Here is a 19,843-nt window from a genome sequence, read left to right as displayed (position 1 = left end):
TTAGATCAAATATATGAACATTCACTCACCAGAGCAAAACAGATTTCTATATCGTCACAAAGAAGATTAATCTCAGGCTTCAACACTGGGATCTGCTCCAATCACACTTCTCTGATTTTCATGTCACTCTTCTCTCTTTCTCTCCGATGACAACACTTCAGGATGATGCCTCGATTCTTAAGTTACGTTTTTCAAGTGCACTCAGTCACATTTCTCATTAGAATAATGTTTAAAGCAGTGAATTTCTGGAGAAACACTCTCATATAATCTCGTCCAGTGTTGCCAGATTGGAAATGTCCAAGTATCGTACCAGAAGCTCAAAATTATCGTATTTGGGAGAAAATTATCGTAATTGAGTCAAACGTTCAAAATAAAGATATTTATCTAGATGTTACAGCTATTTATCCTTTTCAGCACTCATTTTCTATACTTTATTGTTAAACTAACAACCTCAGTTTTGAAACAACTGACCTAAGTGCGACAGGAACGTTAACTTGTGCTCGTGAGAGAGAGCCATTCTCCACGATGATATTGGTTGAGAAGATGTAAGATTGGATGACATGCGTAACGCCACGTTCACGTCTCCTCACAATCATGAAGGTAGACGTAGGATCCACACAGCTAGATCTTTGAGAATAGAAGCTCTTGTAATTACAACGACCATGGTGTCACAAAATTCTGAAATTATCGTACATTGTGGTATTATTTATCGTATATCGTACAGAGGTCAAAATTATGGTACAAATACGATAATTATCGTACGTCTGGCAACACTGATCTCGTCTTTCTTTCTGTGTTTGCACTGAAAGCAGCGCCGGCGCCACATGTGGGCGGGGCTTATGAATGCGCTGCTCCCATTGGCTCTAAGAGATGTCTGTCACTGAAGTGAGGAGTGATTGGATGAATCTTTGTTCTTCTGGAACTTTCTCCCTTTTTTCCTCTTTTCTCAGCTTTCTCCAACTTTATTTATATTTTCAATTATTCTTAATCTCTTTAATAGTAGCCTGGATTATCCGGGTTACACGTGTGTTACTGGATGCCTGCCGACCTTTGATAAAAACTGTCTGATCCGGGTGGATTATAAATGGCTTTTTTTTTTCTGTGTGCAAGAATTTTGCTGATTGTTTGAGAAGCCCCTGTCTGCAGCCTGCAGATCGAGGCGGGGCTGCACGTGTTGCCCCGTCCACATGCCTTCTCATTGGTTGTAGGTAAATAAATTATGTCCAGATAACGTTCCTCCCAAAACTCATCTCATTGGTGGCAAAGTAATGACGTTGAGTACATTATGAAGTTAAGGGAAATGAAATGGCAGATAAAAAAGCAAAGGAAGTTACTAAAAATAATCAAATTGATTTTACAGTTATTATTAGAGGAACAAAAAGTATTATTCAAAGTAAATTAAAGAAACAATGGCAACCACAATGGGAAGAAAATAGGAAAGGACGATGGTTTCATAAGATTCAAAGGAGAGTGGGAGAAATAAGGTGTACAGAGAGGAATAGGCGAGAAGAGACAATAATATCAAGGCTTCGGTTTGGACACAGGGGATTAAATGGAACATTACTGAAAATAGGTAAACATGGCACAGGGAAATGTGAATATTGCCGGCATGAAGAAACAGTGGAACACGTCATATTAGAGTGCAGGAAATATGAAAGTCAAAAGGAAGACAATTGACTTTGGAGCGTAATATGGAATTACCCATATAACCAAAAGATGGCAGCACAGGATTATTTATTATGCAGCTGCCTTTTAAATTCCCTACATTTTTAAGAGGTCTTGCTTTTCGATTAATTATAAAATTACTAGAATAATAAATTGTAGTACTTTTACCGTCCTTAAGTATATATTATAGGAAGTGCAGAAAATCAATAAGCTCACACACAAACAGCCTATAAGGGTAAATTATTTAAAATACTAATATATAGTTCCCTACAAATACATTAAATAATTATGGTATAATAATTAAATAATGCACTCAATGTGAATCGATAGGAATATTAAATATTTTATAAAATTTAATAACGTCTTTTAAGTTTTATCTTGAACTCTAAAATCTATTGATCTATTAACCATACTTGTTCCCGCTGTAGTTTTGTTACTGTAAATTTAGTCTGAATCATTTAAGCTCTTTTTTGCCATCAGTTTGTCAGATGTTTGGTCCAGTTATTACTGTCAATCATAGAAATGAATCGCGCATATTTAATCTATTTTTTTAAACTGGCATCTGTCATTCTTGAAACAGTATACATGGACGTTTGGTCCTCTTAGACAAACAACACTTTTCTTCGATTGTGAATGGATTATGTAAAGAAAATGAACAAAGTACGCTCATATTACGGCACAGTACAGTTGACCAGAAATGCCTGCTGGCTTGACTAAACAAGGATATAATCCGAAATGGTAAATTAATAGCGAAATTAGAAGAAATTAAAATATGTTTCAATTTAGTAGATATACTTCGGGAAGGATCAACAGATGGTTATAGGGTGTTATTTCAATTTCTTAGAGAAATTAATGTATTTGAGCACAGAGGACCCATGCAGACGGCTGTTTCGCATGTCACTAAGATCGGGAGTGAGAATCAGAAATAACTGTGAACATTATTATCTTAAATAAATAACAGTGAAATTCATTTATGTGTCGACATAATTCATTCATGTGTCATAAATGTTTGTAATAAACAACTCTGATGTTTAACAACACTTTTCTATTTATTAATTTAATAACATAAGGATAGTGGACATTCTTGCTGATAATTTTCCACATTTATGTATCTTATTAACAATTAAGACAATAATTTAAAAAAAGCTGTAAATAAACACCACTGGTTAACATTGCATAACATGCTTGTAAATGTATGTAACCTTGGACCACAAACCAGTCATAAGCATACGTTTTAATTGAGACTTGTACACATCTGAAAGCTGAATAAATAAGCAAAGGATTCCGCGTTTATATTAAACGTATAATTCATAAGTATAGTTTCCAACTGCATTTGGCGTCAATCCATTTCCCTAACCAATGAGATGAGTTGTGGGAGGGATGTTGCGTCGACGTCATTAATTTACCTACTACCAATGAGAAGGCATGTGGGCGGGGCGACACCTGCAGCCCCACCCCAGATTCAGCCCCGCCTCGATCTGCAGGCTGCAGACAGGTGCACTTGGATTGTTTTGATGTCTACGTTGATGAGAGATAAAGGACGGAAGGGTTGGATCTTTGTTAGGTTTGGGGATGAGTGAAATAGTCACTGTGTTCATATCTACTGGTAATCTTGAGTTTTCTTTTATTTCTGTTGCTGCTCTGATGAATAATGGGCATAAAATGGACCAGAACAATGAATAATGGGCCTAAAATGACTCCATCGGGTCCTGCTGCTTTATTGTTAGGCATTGGATTCAGGCGATATGTTATTTTTCTATGATTGGTTTGTCCAGTGCACTGATTTGTTCTGTGTTAAGTTTTCGTGGTTGAATATTATTAAAAAATTAATTAATATCATTTTGTCTTGTGTTAATATAAATTGAATTAATTTTAGCATAGAAGTTTCAAAATGTAGTATTTATTTTTGTTGGAGAGTTGGAAGGCTTCCCTGCTGAGTCCTTAAGAGTTGCAATTGTTTTTCTTTTCTTTTTTTCTTATGATTTGATTGGCTGAATGAATATTTACTGAATTTGTTCCAATGATGGTAGGTTTCTTGACGGAGTCAACTTATTAACAACTTTTTGACAATTTATTAACTGCTTATGTTACAGAAAATCTGAAAATGTCATAAATTAAGTGCTTTAAACCAGGCTTTATTGGACATTAATTGCTTTAATATTCAGAGTTTCTTAAATGTTAACAAATACATGAAGCACACATACACACATTGGGTTTCCATGTTTTATAAGGACCTGCCATAGAATACTGTATAAATTAAACTGTATATCCTGTCCCCACTAAACCTAACTCTAAGACTATCCCTAACTGATGTATTTTAACTTGAACTAATAAGTATTGTATTTCATTTTGACATTATTATGCCGATTTATTTTTTAAGTGGTTTTGTTTAACTTTGGACATAGGCTTCATGTATTTGTACATTTTAAGAAATGACCAATACAGGTTGGTTTTAAGCACTTAATTAATGACATTTTTGATATACCATGACCTAATGTTATATGAGAACTGTTTGCGGTTGTTTCCAAAGCATGATCTAACTCTTTATATATGAGATAATTAAAGAAACTGCGATTTACATTGACGATGAATGAAGAACTCACTGTTAATGTCTGTTAACAACAGTTTATATACTATTGATTAACTATCATTTGATAATAATTTGTAAATACTTTATAACTGTATATTTATTTTAAAGTATTACCACTTGACCCCTTAAAGTAACCTATAAGGTAAACACAAATGTCACAGAAACTCCAAGGCATGAGAAATGTATCGGGGTTTAGCTCATAACTCATCTGCATTTGTGCTCAACTGCAGCAAATCATTCATGAATCAAACTGATCCAGTTCAACTCACTGACTCAATGATCTGGACACAGTCTTTGTCAAGTTGTCAATGCACTGAATCTGTTCAACTTAAATGAGGAAAGAACCAAGACAAATATGATCCTCAAAGCTGAGGATTTTACTGATGAAGTGGAAATAAAGTATTGTAATAATCAAATCCACAAGAAGAGGAAACATGTTTTTAAATGAACTTGAAAGAGTTCTTTAAAACAAACTGTTCAAAGAAATCATTAAGGAAGTTTGGGTAGAGAAGGCTGACTGTAATCAGTTTGCTTCCATTTACTGAAAAAAGTGAAAGTGAAAGTCGTGACGTATTGTCAAGGACGGTGACCCATACTAGAAACTGGTGGTCTGCTTTTAACCCATCCAAGTGCACACACACAGCAGTGAGAAGTGAACAGACACACAGTGAACACACACCGGAGCTCAAGGGCACCTCAGTCATAGTATTGAAGATGGAAAGAGCGCTGTTCATTCACAATCCCCACCTTCAAATCCAGCAGTGACCTTTGGGTTACAAGCCGACTCTCTTACCATTGGGCCATGACTGCTCCATAAGGGAGATACGCCTATACTTGTGACCTGAATTACAAAAGCTCTTCTGGTCTTCAGTGATGCAAAAACAAGCTTTGAGCAACACACTCAATATCTGAGAGAACAAAGCCAATTCATAAGAGAACACTGTATATTTAAAAGCGCACAGTATAGATGGGAAAATATCTGATAGCTATAGTTATGGGATGATTTTAGACTCGAATTGATTAATAGATTCAAGCACAAATATAGCTGCAAGCAGCGATTACGGGGCCAAGCCGCCGAACGCAACACGGAATAACAAACAAATCAAAATAACATTGCACACAATTGTATAAACTGCACAGTGCAGGACTCGAACCCACAACACGACAGGCTTCAAGATTTGGAGGCAGTGTGTCAGCAGAGTGTGCCACTGAGTTGACACACAGTAAAGTGGCTCCAGAAGAGAGGCTTAGGAGTGGGAAATGACCTCACAAAAGCACAACTAAGCGTTGTCCTTACCCGTTTCCCCTCTCTACCACCCTTCACCTCTCTACCCCCTTTCCCCTCTCTACCGCCCTTCACCACTCTACCACCCTTCACCTCTCTACCACCCTATCGCCTCTCTACCCCCTTTCCCCTCTCTACCACCCTTCACCTCTCTACCACCCTTTCCCCTCTCTACCACCCTTTCCCCTCTCTACCGCCCTTCACCTCTCTACCACCCTTCACCTCTCTACCACCCTATCGCCTCTCTACCCCCTCTCCCCTCTCTACCGCCCTTCACCTCTCTACCACCCTATCGCCTCTTTACCACCCTATCGCCTCTCTACCGCCCTTCACACCTCTACCCCCCTTCCCCTTTCTACCACCCTTCACCTCTCTACCCCCTTTCCCCTCTCTACCACCCTTCACCTCTCTACCACCCTTTCCCCTCTCTACCACCCTTCAGCTCTCTACCACCCTTTCCCCTCTCTACCACCCTTCAGCTCTCTTCCCCCTTTCCCCTCTCTACCACCCTTCACCTCTCTACCACCCTTTCCCCTCTCTACCACCCTTCAGCTCTCTACCACCCTTTCCCCTCTCTACCGCCCTTCACCTCTCTACCACCCTTCACCTCTCTACCACCCTATCGCCTCTCTACCCCCTCTCCCCTCTTTACCGCCCTTCACCTCTCTACCACCCTATCGCCTCTTTACCCCCTTGACCTCTCTACCGCCCTTTACCTCTCAACCGCCCTTCACCCCTCTACCGCCCTTCACCCCTCTACCGCCCTTCACCCCTCTACCACCCTTCACCCCTCTACCGCCCTTCACCTCTCTACGACCCTTCACCCCTCTACCGCCCTTCACCCCTCAACCACCCTTCACCCCTCTACCGCCCTTCACCCCTCTACCGCCCTTCACCTCTCTACCACCCTTCACCCGTCTACCGCCCTTCACACCTCTACTGCCCTTCACCCCTCAACCACCCTTCACCCCTCTACCGCCCTTCACCCCTCTACCGCCCTTCACCCCTCAACCACCCTTCACCTCTCTACAGCCCTTCACCCCTCTACCGCCCTTCACCCCTCTACCGCCCTTCACCCCTCTACCACCCCTCTACCGCCCTTCACCTCTCTACCGTCCTTCACCTCTCTACAACCCTACTGTAATGGGTGGAGTCTTAATGTAAGGTATGGAATGTGATCAGCGTGATGAGTGGAATCATGTCTACTAAGTTTTATTTTTCTAGATTTAGGGGTTCAAGGGTTATTAGCATTTTTATGTTGAATTTTTGGACTAGTGGTGGCGCTATAGAGTTGGTCCTAGGGACTCCAAATTTGGTCAGATTACTATTTATTGTCATGACAATAATTGTGCCAATTTTCATCATTTTCCTATATTGCGTTCATAGGGCTGTCATAGAGTCCCATTGGCCGAGAAAAAGACATTTGTTTGATCCAGGAGGAATACAGATTAGTACAATGCTGATCTGGATAATAAAGGAATTAAAACAGCACAACGCTATGCACAAATGTATTAAGTTGCACCATACGGGACTCGAACCCACAACACAACGGACTTTGTACTTTGGATTCAATGGCTTAGCAGAGCGTGCCACTCAGGTCACCCACAGTCAACTGGCTGCAGAAGAGAGGTTGAAGGGTGAGAGAATGAGCTCACAAATGAACGACTAAGCGTTGTAGACAGATTAGCATACTAAGATAACTTAATAATAAAGTAGCTTATGGTTGATCTGATAGCTAAAGAGCTACATTAAAAGAATGGCAAATAATTACCATGCTAACCAATTTGTATGCTAAGCTAACTAGCATAAATCAACAAACACAGGCACGGTCAACTTTGGAGAGGTATTTCTCAGGAACGGTAATGCATATCAAAAATCTGTTTAGTTATTTCTGTGCGTCTTGGTCCAAAGATCATATGACCAGATTTTGGACAAAATTGGGACAAATTTGCAGAAGGAGTAGGGGAAAAACTGTTTTGCATTTAGTTCAATATGGCTGACAGTCACATTTCTGGAAAATGACAAATGAGACATCAAAAGAATCAGCACAACCCAGGGAATAAAACTCTATAAAATTTTCAAAATTTGGATAATGTTTTTAGAAGTTATAAGCTTTTTTGAAAGAATTGTTATATCTCTGAAACAGTAGGTGGCGCTGTCTTCAAACTTCCGAGGTACCTCCAGGACATTGTGTTTATGATGCTTAGTGATTTTTGTGCAGATATGTCAAATGGTTTAAAAGATATTGCAATTTAGGACATATTTCAAAATGGCGGACACACGGTTCAGTCGATCCTGGCATAATTGATATCCTCAGATTCGGCATGGCCCAAGGAATCCAGAGACACCAATATATTGATTTTCTGACTTACCGTTCAAAAGTTATAAGCTATTATATGCTTTTTTGCTATCTCATGACCCATAGGTGGCGCAATTCCCAACTTTGTCAAGGACCCTCAGACCATGGTGCTAATAAAGCATACCAAGTTTCAGTTCGATTGATTAAAGTTTGGCAGAGATATAGCCTCTGAACCAATTTTGGGTCAACCTCGTTAACTTTGCGACATCATAACTTTTGAACAAAGATGACTAAAATTTTTTGGCTTAGTTTCGTCGGTTCAGCTCAGTCTAGAGATCATCTGAGCCAAATTTGAGAAGAATTGGATCAATTTTAAAGGAGGAGTAGCCAATAGACTGATTACTGTACTTTTCAAAATGGCCGCTACTGTAACGGGTGGAGTTTTAATGTAAGGTATTCAATGTGATCAGCGTGATGAGAGGAATCATGTCTACTAAGTTTCATTTTTCTAGATTTAGTGGTTCAGGAGTTATTAGCATTTTTATGTTGAATTTTTGGACTAGTGGTGGCGCTATAGAGTTGGTTCTAGAGACTCCAAATTTGGTCAGATTACTATTTATGGTCATGACTATATTTGTGCCAATTTTCATCATTTTCCTATATTGCGTTCATAGGGCTGCCATAGACTCCCATTGGACGAGCAGAATAATAATAATAATAATAATAAAGAACGCCTACAGATACAATAGGGGCTACAGCCCTTCGGGCTTGGCCCCTAATTATCCATGTACTGCACACATCTTATCCATGTATCTCACTAACCACAAACAAATGCCTTTCCATTTTGAGATTTGTGAATCAGGTGACATGTGTGCATTTATTGACGTCTTGTTCGAGTCAATCTTGTTCAGTACATTTGGATTTTTCACAGTTTACAGCATTTCACACACGAACAAGGCCCAGTGTGATTCATTTACGTGTACAAGATTTGGAAAAATTGCTAATTTGCATCACTACACTGAAACAAATGCTTTCCAACCGGTGTCTGTAGAGTTAAAAATTACATTAATGTGCACGCAGCTGAGCCGTAGAAAATCAGTGACCACTAGATGACTGTCACGATGCAGACAGGAACGGACAAACAACAACAGAATATAAACAAAAGTCTTTCATACATCCACAGTAGATACATTAAATGCAGGAGAACACGGAATAAAACAAACACACCAACTTATAAAGGCACACTGATTAACGAGGACAGCTGTAGGGATTCACGCTAACGAGGGGGAAGTCCAAATATGGACAAGAAAGAAACCAAATACACACAGACCAGCAGGGGGAGACACTGAGAGAAACCAACATAGACAGTCCAGGGGCGTGACAGTGACACTATAGCCCCAGTCACACCTTTTTTCCCCTGTAATTCAATGGCAGGTTGTCATTTATTTATTCCTTGCCATTAGTAATTCCACATTTTTATTAAATTAATTATGCTATATTACACCAATAAGCCTTTTATAGGCTAAAGTGCAGCATATTCTCAAGTGGACTCATAAACCTTGCTGGCTAAAGGAATGACAGGGAGTGTCTACAGAAATAATAGCTAGAACATATTTTATTCACTTATTACTAAAGTGTTTTCTGAGTCAGTGTCGACTGCAAAGATAAATTTGACGATAATGATTTTCCATCTCCGCAGTTCAAGAGAAATGCACCTTTGATAGGACTTACAGTAATGTGAGAGTAATGAGAGAGTGTTTGTATTTGGTCCTTTCTAGTATACATCTCAAGGTTTCTATAGATAGTTTTCTCATGTCCTCAAGTTAAGCCTGAGCTTCCCTTCATTTTTGTTCTGCGCTCCAGTTAAACTGAGACAGCAGAAAGTGCAGCGTTATTTTTCAAAATCACAAGTTTTGTTGCTATTGTAAGTGTACACAAATATAAGACCCTTTACAGTTTCAAATGATCTATATGACCAAAAAATTACGGCATATTTTATTAACACTGTTCAATCGCACCGTCGCCTCTCGCTGTCACAGTTCTGTCAGTGTGCTTTGGTTTCTCCCTTCGTCTCCCCCCGTTGTTCTGTTTGCTTTGGATTCTCCCTTTGTCTCCCCCCGTTGTTCTGTTTGCTTTGGTTTCTCCCTTTGTCTCCCCCCATTGTTCTGTTTGCTTTGGTTTCTCCCTTCGTCTCCCCCCGTTGTTCTGTTTGCTTTGGTTTCTCCCTTTGTCTCCCCCCGTTGTTCTGTTTGCTTTGGTTTCTCCCTTCGTCTCCCCCCGTTGTTCTGTTTGCTTTGGTTTCTCCCTTCGTCTCCCCCCGTTGTTCTGTTTGCTTTGGTTTCTCCCTTTGTCTCCCCCCGTTGTTCTGTTTGCTTTGGTTTCTCCCTTCGTCTCCCCCCGTTGTTCTGTTTGCTTTGGTTTCTCCCTTTGTCTCCCCCCTTTGTTCTGTTTGCTTTGGATTCTCCCTTTGTCTCCCCCCTTTGTTCTGTTTGCTTTGGATTCTCCCTTTGTCTCTCCCCGTTGTTCTGTTTGCTTTGGTTTCTCCCTTTGTCTCCCTCCTTTGTTCTGTTTGCTTTGGATTCTCCCTTTGTCTCCCCCCGTTGTTCTGTTTGCTTTGGTTTCTCCCTTTGTCTCCCCCCTTTGTTCTGTTTGCTTTGGATTCTCCCTTTGTCTCTCCCCGTTGTTCTGTTTGCTTTGGTTTCTCCCTTTGTCTCCCCCCGTTGTTCTGTTTGCTTTGGATTCTCCCTTTGTCTCCCCCCGTTGTTCTGTTTGCTTTGGTTTCTCCCCATTCAGCGTCAGTAGCCGCTTTTCCACTGTCGGGCCAGTGCGAGCCAGTGCTAAGAGCGTGCCGGGCGGGGCCAATGGCCTCGAGTCGCAAGCACCAAGACCAAAAGTAAGCTGTGTTTCCACTATCGAGCCAGTAGCCTCGCTGCGCAAACCTAAAGCCCGCCGTTTACACACCTCTTTGAATCAAACGTCACGAAACCTCTCCCCTTTCAGCGGGGAGATTGAAAGTAAGTCACCGTAGTGTGATTATCGAAGGCAGAGAGCCGAAGCGGCTGTTTGCTCCTTTCGGTGTTTTCTTGGTGGAAGATGAGGCAGCGAAAACAAGATGCGAAGACGGAGGCTCAGCAGCGTTTACGGCGAAAGCTTATATTAGCTGCAAGGCGAAAAAGAACAATAAAGCGACGTGGAAGCCGGAAACAGCGAATGCAGAAACGTCTAATGTTGGTGATGTCTGTTCTGATGCAAGAAGTGCTCTGCAACAGTTGTTTATGCAGCAGCAATATTTGTAATATACTGTATTACATTAATAAATCACTTGAAAAGAAGCTTTGTTTTTATGACCGACACACAAGTCTTTTGTCTAACTTTGTATTACATTAAACTAAATGTTGCATATCATCTACACACTACTGCAAAAAATAACTACACAGTTGTACTTCTAATATAACTTTGTATGCTTTTATTTAGGTACAGATACAGGTACATGTTAACAATTTATCAAGGTGTGTTGGTGAGTTTCTGTGGGGTTTTTTGGACGATGTAATTAAACTTATACATCAGATCTCATTTTTATAGGATCTTATTTGCATTTTTCCAAATTTAAAAACGAGTAGATATTAATCAGACAGGCATTTAAATGTTTTCATCACAAATCTGTAACAACAGTTAATAGTGTAACGATTAGCCTACTGAATAGGACCTGATTTACACAGGACACAAAAGGTGCCCCATCAGATAACCATTTAAGTAATGTGCCCATCAAAACGGCATTTCCATATAATATCTACCTAATGTAAGTGTCTTCTCTGGGCACCGCTTTGTCCATTGTACGTTTTAATGGCTTTGTACTGCGCCCGCAATTTCTTCAACTTGTCTCGAACTTGCATTGTGGTGCGCTGGATATTTAGCTTTGCGAGTCCAGCAACGATGTATTTTATCACGTCTTTTTTTCTGCAGACGCCGTCAAACTGGCGTTGTATACTGTCATCGGCCCAAATACATAGAAGAGCCATGTATTAGTAATACAGCGAAATGTGCATCTTACCGCAGACACACTCCGCCTTTCACTTTGACCACGCCTCAAGCCCCGGCTGGCCCGCTTTGGCCCAAGGTTTTCGTTGGGCCGAAAAACCCGGGCCATTGGCCCTGAGGAAGCACCGACGAGGCACGATCAGGCCCCGGAAGTGACAGTGGAAACGCGACTGGCTCTGGCACGCACTAGCACGCCCGCTTTTGGCCCGACAGTGGAAACACGGCTATTGTATTCACCTGTCTGTGTTATAGCACAAAGTATAAGCACATATTTGCTCACGTAAGGATTATTTTTTCATGTGAAGACCACCATGTTTTTTTATTTTTGTTAAGTAGTTCTGTAGTCTGGGGTACATAATAAATAATAGATTGTAGCATTCAAATTCAAAAAGCCAACATTGTTCATATGAAACATTTGGAAATAGGATTATAGCACTAAACAATAAAAAACATCTCCAGAATTAAGTTATTATAATGCGAGATTAAACTCAATATTCAGAAAAATGTTGCAATACAATGTTAAGAATAAAATAGTTGGATTTTGAGAATAAAGATGCTGTGTTTCAAGAAAAAAGCTAAAATTCGAGGAAAAGTCTGAATAAAATGGTGAGAATAAACTCATGTCATGTTCATTTCATCTCGTTGGACCGCGGTAAACAGTGTCTTCAGTGGCGTTCTCCAAGTAGACCAGAGAGTAATGTTTCCTTTCTTTCTCATTACATTTTCCACAATTGATTTTTGAAACAAGTTTTTAATAATAATGCATTAATGGGTTTACATTACATTTAGATTTAGTCATTTTGCAGACACTTTTACAAATGCGAATAAATAGAGAAAGCTAGTGTGAGTTTTTTTTAAATTGTGTAATAAAAAAAAAAGAATCAGATAGATAAAGATAGACAATATATATTTTTTAAATAGTTTAGGGTTAGGTAAGGACGGCTTTGTTGCACATAAGTAAATAAAATATGTTCTAGCTATTATTTGTCTATACATTCATTGTCATTCATTTAGCTAGCAAGCTTTATGTGTCTGCCTGAGCGCGGAATAAGCTATCCTAGAAAAGACTCATTAGTTTACATTTAAATTTACATATAATATACACTTTTATCCGAAGCGACTTACAAAAAATTCTTAGTTAGCCTAACGCAGTACATGTAGCATTATGTAAAAAAACGAAAACAGAATAAAAAAGGAAAAGCTTAATATAGTAAAAAATGTAATATATATAAAAAATTTTCTATAGCTATTATTTCTCTAGACATTGTCATTCCTTTAGCCAGCAAAGTTTATGAGTCCACTTGAGAATATGTTGCACTATAGCTAAAAGGCTTATTGGTTCAATATAGTATAATTAATTTAATATAAAAGTGCAATTACTAATGGCTCAAATGAGCTACTATAACAGCCCTTTAATAATAATAATAATAATAATAATAATAATAATAATAATAATACAAGGAATGAATAACCTGCCGTTGAATTACAGAAAATGTGTGTGTGTGGATTGAGCAAGGATAAATGAATCAAATAGAACCGACTCAGAAGAGTTGTGTCGCCTGATCCACAAATGCACATTTTAATCACTACATGCACAAATTATGATACTTTCGTACAAACTATAACATATTGTATAACATTGTATTGAAAAATATGTCTCTGTTTGAACAAAATGCTGCACATTAATGTAATTCTTAACTCTGCAGACACCAGCATTTGTTTTAGTTATTAAATTGGATATTTTTCCAAATCTTGTACACGTTAATGAATCACACTGGGGCTAGTTTGTGTGTGAAATGCTGTAAACTACGGAAATTAAGTCTCAAAATCCAAATGAACTGCACAAGATTGACTCGAACAAGACATCAATAAATGCACGCGTGTCACCTGATCCACAAATGCACATAATCCTTATTGCATGAGCAATTTCTGATATATGAATGCAGAACAGAGCATTTTTATTTAAAAAACATGTCTATGTTTGAACAAATCGCTACACGATAATTTACTGTAATCCTGAATTACACTGATATCAATTGAAAGGCATTTGTTTGTGGTTAGTAAGAGACATGCAGACAATGTATGCAGTACATGGATTATTGTGAGTAAATCTATTAATCAATTTAAGTCTAAAATCATCCCATAACTAGTCCTCCACATATTTGAACAGTGATTCAGCAAATGTGAATGTCAAACCAGACAGAAGACAGAAGACATTACTCACAGGGCTTTTCTGCAGCATCTCACAGCTGGAATGAGTCTCTCATAGTTTGAAGGATCTGACGTGAACCTCTTTGGGTTGAACTCATCCAGAACCTTCTCTGACATCAGCAGGACTGTGGTCAGCAATGTGCACATTGAAGAAGAGAGATCTCTTCCTGGACCTTCATCTGAACTGATGTAACTCTGGATTTCCTCAAATAATGAATGATCTTTGAGCTCATGTAAGCAGTAGAATAGGTTAACTAAAGCTTCATCTCTGATATAACGGTTTTGTTGTTGTTGTTTAATGTATTTAGTGGTTTTTCTGATGCTCTTTGTGGTGTCTTGAGTGTGTTTGATCAGGCCTTCAAGCAGCTTTTGACTGGACTCCAGAGAAATTCCCATCAGAAACCGCAGGAACAGGTCCAGATGTCCTCTCTTACTCTGCATTGCTTTATCTGTGGCAATCTTTGATAAATCATGAAATTTGACAATTCTAAAGAAGAACTGAAGCTTTTGTCTGGCTGTAGTTTGTGAATCTTCAAAGAAAAACTGAAGCTCCTGCATGTTCTTTTTCAGGTAACAGATGAACACATGCACTGCAGCGAGGAACTCTTGAACACTCAGATGCACAAAACTGAAAACCTTTGTCTTATGAAGGCCATATTCATTCTTAAAGATCTCAGCGATCATTCCTGTGAACTCAGTGTCTTTACTCACATTAATACCACATGCTTTCAGATCTTCCTCATAAAACACAATGTTTTCTTGCTTCAACTGTTCAAATGCTAGCTTGGCTAATTTCAGAATCATTTCTCTATTTGATTCCAGGAGCTTGGTGTCTTGTTGTTCTTCTTGTTCATCATATTTCTGGTTCTTCATGTTCATCTGTATCAGCAGGAAGTGGATGTACATTTCAGTGAGTGTTGTGCTGATGTTCTCTTCATTGGTCCGGATGAGAATATGCTGAAGTACTGTGGCAGTGATCCAGCAGAACACAGGAATGTGGCACATGATGTAGAGACTACGATTCGTCTGAATGTGTTTGATGATTCTGTCGGCCAGAGTCTGATCTGTGATTCTCTTTCTGAAGTACTCCTCCTTCTGTTGGTCAGTGAATCCTCGCACCTCAGTGAACAAACCTACACATCGAGGAGGAATCTGATTGGCTGCTGCTGGTCGTGATGTCACCCAGACAAGAGCTGATGGAAGCAGAGTCCCTTTGACCAGATTCGTGAACAGCACATCTACAGATGATCTTTCCTCAACAGTGTCCAGTGACTTACTTCTAAAATCCAGACGCAGGCGACTCTCATCAAGTCCATCAAATATAAACGCAAGTTTAGATTTTGTATATAACTTTGATTTCTCCAGGCCCTTCAAATCAGGATAAAATCTCATCAGAAACTCATGGAGATTGATCTTTCTGTCTTTAATCATGTTGATCTCTCTGAATAGAAGCAGAAACACACAGTCTATATCCTGACTGGTTTCATCTTCTGCCCAGTCCAGGATGAATTTGTGCACAGAAACAGTTTTCCCAATGCCAGCAACTCCCTTGGTCAGCGCTATCTTCTCCTCATTCTTTCTCCTCAGTTCATTAAATATATCTTCACATTTGATTGGTTTGTCCTGTGATTTCTGGGTCTTTAGAGCATCATCAATCTTCAGAATCTCATGTTCCTGATTGACATCTTTCATATCTCCCTCTGTGATGAACAGCTCTGTGTAAACAGCCTTCAGATCCGTGTCATAATCTTTGTTGCCCTCAAAAATACATTTAGCTTTATTCTTCATTTTGGTTTTGTGAGTTTTCAAGAAATTTTCCAGCTCTACAATAAAAAATGGAAAAAACAGTAAACAATTTTGACAATTTTTTCATATCATCATTATTAATAACTGGTGCATTATCAATTCATACTCCTTAACATAATGGTTTTCTAGCACATTAAACAGAATGTGATGCTGTACAACATGGGTTGACCTGCTTAAATGAACTTTTGCCTGTGTGACTGTAATCATGTCTTGATGATACCCAATTTTTCTCTCCATTTTGTCTTTCTATTCACACTGAGATGGGATTTTTGTCGACGACATAGAGATTTTTGAAAGTGCAACCTGGATGTGTTAGTAGATTAAGATATTTCCATAAATAAAATTATCATGCCAAAAGAACTGCAACTTGCTATGACTGTTTCGTCAGTATCAGCTCAGTGAGGTTTTATGAGGTTTTACCCATGCACAGTGAGAATTTAAAGTTTTTTAACGATTCAGTGTGGATGAGAAATGTTTGGAAAACACTAGTGCGGACCGAGAGCATTTTATAATGAAAATGCTGTATCCGTAGCCTGAATTAATTTGGTGACAGTGCCACCTATTGGTTAATATTTTCATACTGTTGTAATCTGGGTGTCACTGGGGACAAACTGTTTTATTCTATATATTTGTATAAAACCTGCCGATGATCTGACTTGCCCCAGTAATTGCTGCTGCAGTTATATTTTCTCTTCTTTCCATTGACAGACAGTGATTGTTATTTACCTGAGATTAGATGTGTATAAGCTCCAACAGGGACAGACGCGTTTGTACTTCTCTTAGCCTGAGCTGTGAGAAAGAGAGAGAAATACTCACTGAGAAACATAAATCACACAATCACATCAGCAAAGAGATACATTTATGTCAATATGTGCCCGACAACCCTTTAAGACGCGGGGGGTTACCTGGAGAAGCATCTGCCGTTTTTACACCGTGTCTACACCGGACTCGAACGGCGTGACGCAACAAAATACACTAGAACCTATTAGGGGCTGTTCACATGTAGCGTCTTTTGCGTGCTCAAGTTCGTTATTTCAAATGTAGACGGGCGGCTTGCGCGCGCATAATGGAGGGGACGCAGTCACTCGTTTTTTCCAGGCACGCGTCGCATCGAGATAAAAGGTGCGTTCGAGATGCACTACACTAGCCTGCCGCCGGCTGGCGAGAGCAGCCTCTTGCAGTCGGGGGAGGAGTAAAGAGATGGCAGTCAAGTCGGACACTTATAGAGGATGAAACTGCATTCCAAACATACACAAAAAAGGAATAAAGAAAAAGAAGAAATGAAACTACATAAGATATATAATAATAATAAAAAATTAAAAAAGTTTCCCTATCCTTTATTCTATACAATCGTTTTGCTTTTTTTGTTCATCATATCAAGTATGTGAGTAACTTTACTGTAATGCAATATGACGTTAATTATTTGCATGACCTCTGCAACTGCTCTCGTTTTGCTCTCACGGTACTTTGATGGAACACGTGATCGAAAGGCGGCTGCAGCGCCGATCAAAGTCGGACAAATGATCTTACCAGAATGCATTGTTTTGTAAGGCGGCAGCCGATTTCTGTCGGCGCCGCATGAAGTCGAACGCACCTAAAAACAATTACACTTTTCTGATGCCGCAAGCACACCGCAGGTCATGTGACATGAACCAACCAATCAGCTTCCTCACGTTTTTCCGTTACATTGAAACCTCAGCAGAAACGTGGAGGAGCAGTTTATCATTGTGTTCCAGGGATTTCCTGAACTTTATGATTTGTCAAGCCCCCATTATTTTGACGCTAATAGAAAAAACAATGCATGGAGACGCATAGGCTTGGAGCTAGAGCGCAGCTGATGGTTGCCTAGAAACGGCAGACGCTTCCAGAGTGCAAGCGCCCGAGCGCTTTGTTGATAAGGAAGAAAGCGGTGCACCTAGCGTTTTCCACACATTTTTAGGCACAACATGTGAATGGCCCCTTATGCTGTCTACACTGGGCGGCGCGACACGTCAAATCCTTGACAATAATTTGCTGCCGCATTCTATTTATGATGTGCTCACACAAATGCGTCTAGTGTAGATGTAACAGGTAATGTCTGAAATTACATCACGTTGTTATGGGAGAGGGAGAGCGTTAGCAAATGTGGGTCTTGATTATATGCACACAGTTGATTCAGCAATCGGTGCTTCTGTAGGCCCAACTGCTAGCTCCACCCCAATCACACGCCCAGATGCTGAACGTGTAATTTCCCCTGAGGCATTAGGGAGCATTATTTCTGATTTAGCTCAGAAAATAGGGGAGAGTATATCGGCCAGCCTTAATCTTGCGCACCAGCCCAGCCCAGTACAGCATAATCCTCCTTCCCAGTCTCAGCACTCCAGTGAGTGTATGGATGCATCTAAACTGAAGGTGATAGTTCAGCAAGATTCAGCACCTCCACCATTCTTCAGGGGCGATAAGAGTGATTTGTTTACCATCCATGAATGGGAAGATATGATGTGCAGTTATTTAAACAGAATGAGATGCAAAACGCAAACAGATGTTTCAGATCTTATCATGAGCAGACTGGCTGGAAAAGCAAGAGATGTTGTTAAGGTGTCCCTACGAAGCCGTCCTGAACTGAGCGCCAGTGAGCTTCCAAGTGCAGTGTTTGACATATTGAAACACAACTTCAGAGAGTTGGCTTACTCAAATATGCCTATGGCTGACTTCTATAATACTGTCCCGAGAGCAAATGAAAGTCCCATGGATTACTGGATCCGCCTTAACAAGGCCATAGATGTTGCTGATGAGTGCTTGCGCAGACGTAATAAGAGTGTTGAGGATCCCGCTGCTGAAGCAGTCATGATGTTTATTTCACATTGTCGAGACCCAAGTCTTGCTATGTCTTTTCAGTTCAAACCAGCGGAGAAGTGGAGCGCTGCTGAGGTACAGGAGCGGTTGGATAGTCATCAGAGGGATGTAAAGAAATTCTCATCGAGGACACAGCACACAATGTCTCTGTCAGCTTGCAACCACTGCTCTGTTACAGCATGCCCTGATTCAGTGTCCAGTTCTTCTCAACAGCCTGCTTCCACGCAAGCCCAGTCTCTGCCTTCTGTAAGTCACCTTAATCCTAATGCTCCTCCATTTGCTCCGGACACCAGTCTTCAACATATGGTTGGCATGATGGATAGAGTCCTGTCATTGTGCACTGCCTCTTTAACTTCGTCCAGTCAGGTTCATATAGGCAAAACTTCAGACTTCAAGACAAACTTCAGCTCTGCATGTAGGGTCTGTAGATCCAAGGAACACACCACATACTCACACTGCAGACGTCACAGGCTATGTCGCCACTGTCTCAGTCCTGGCCACTTTAAGAATGACTGTCCTAAAGCAGCGTGCCCTGCGACTCCCTCAGATGATGCTCAGTTAAACTGAATAGCCCATGTGATGAGAGGGGTAACATGGGCAATTTTAATGAAAACTCCCTCACAGAAGAAGCATATGTGCAACATGTTTTTGTGAACAGCTGCAAGTCATTGCCAGAAGACAGAACTGTTTTATATGTAGGGTCTCAGAGAGTAGATGGAGCGAGTGAGTTGATTTATGCTCCTGTGACAGTTTGTGGCCATTGCACATTAAAGGGTTTACTGGTAGTATGTCCTGCTCGCTTAGTGAAGAGGGTGAGTCCAAGTTGAAAGCTGATGGTCTCCTTCCACGTCCTCAAACGATTCCAAGTAATATGCGGTAGGATGCGGTGGTCTTACAATTCGGCCAAAGTGTACATATGACTTGGAGATTGAAGTCTATGGATTTAAGTTTGTTGTTTCAACTCTTGTGGTGCCTGGACAAAGAGACGAGTTCATAATTGGGAGCAATGTGATCAAATGCATTATACAAAAGATGAAATCTCACGACAAGTACTGGGATCTTGTTTCCTGCAGTAATAGTGACCCTGAGTGTGAAAAATTCCTTGAGCTTCTGA

At 40.1% G+C, this 19,843-nt stretch overlaps 1 protein-coding gene across 1 annotated transcript; it reads right to left on the bottom strand.

Annotated features, from left to right (window-relative positions):
* Window positions 1–14,097: 14,097 nt before the first annotated feature.
* On the bottom strand, window positions 14,098–15,876 carry LOC141333056 (protein NLRC3-like). The gene has a single exon (XM_073838000.1). The coding sequence runs from the start codon at window positions 15,874–15,876 to the stop codon at window positions 14,098–14,100; it is 1,779 nt and encodes a 592-aa protein (XP_073694101.1).
* Window positions 15,877–19,843: the final 3,967 nt, after the last annotated feature.

The sequence above is a fragment of the Garra rufa genome, chromosome 4 (assembly GCF_049309525.1).
Source record: "Garra rufa chromosome 4, GarRuf1.0, whole genome shotgun sequence".
Lineage (NCBI taxonomy): Eukaryota > Metazoa > Chordata > Actinopteri > Cypriniformes > Cyprinidae > Garra > Garra rufa.
The sequence above is the reverse complement of the archived record's forward strand: the minus strand, read 5'-3'. Positions and strand labels throughout refer to the sequence as shown.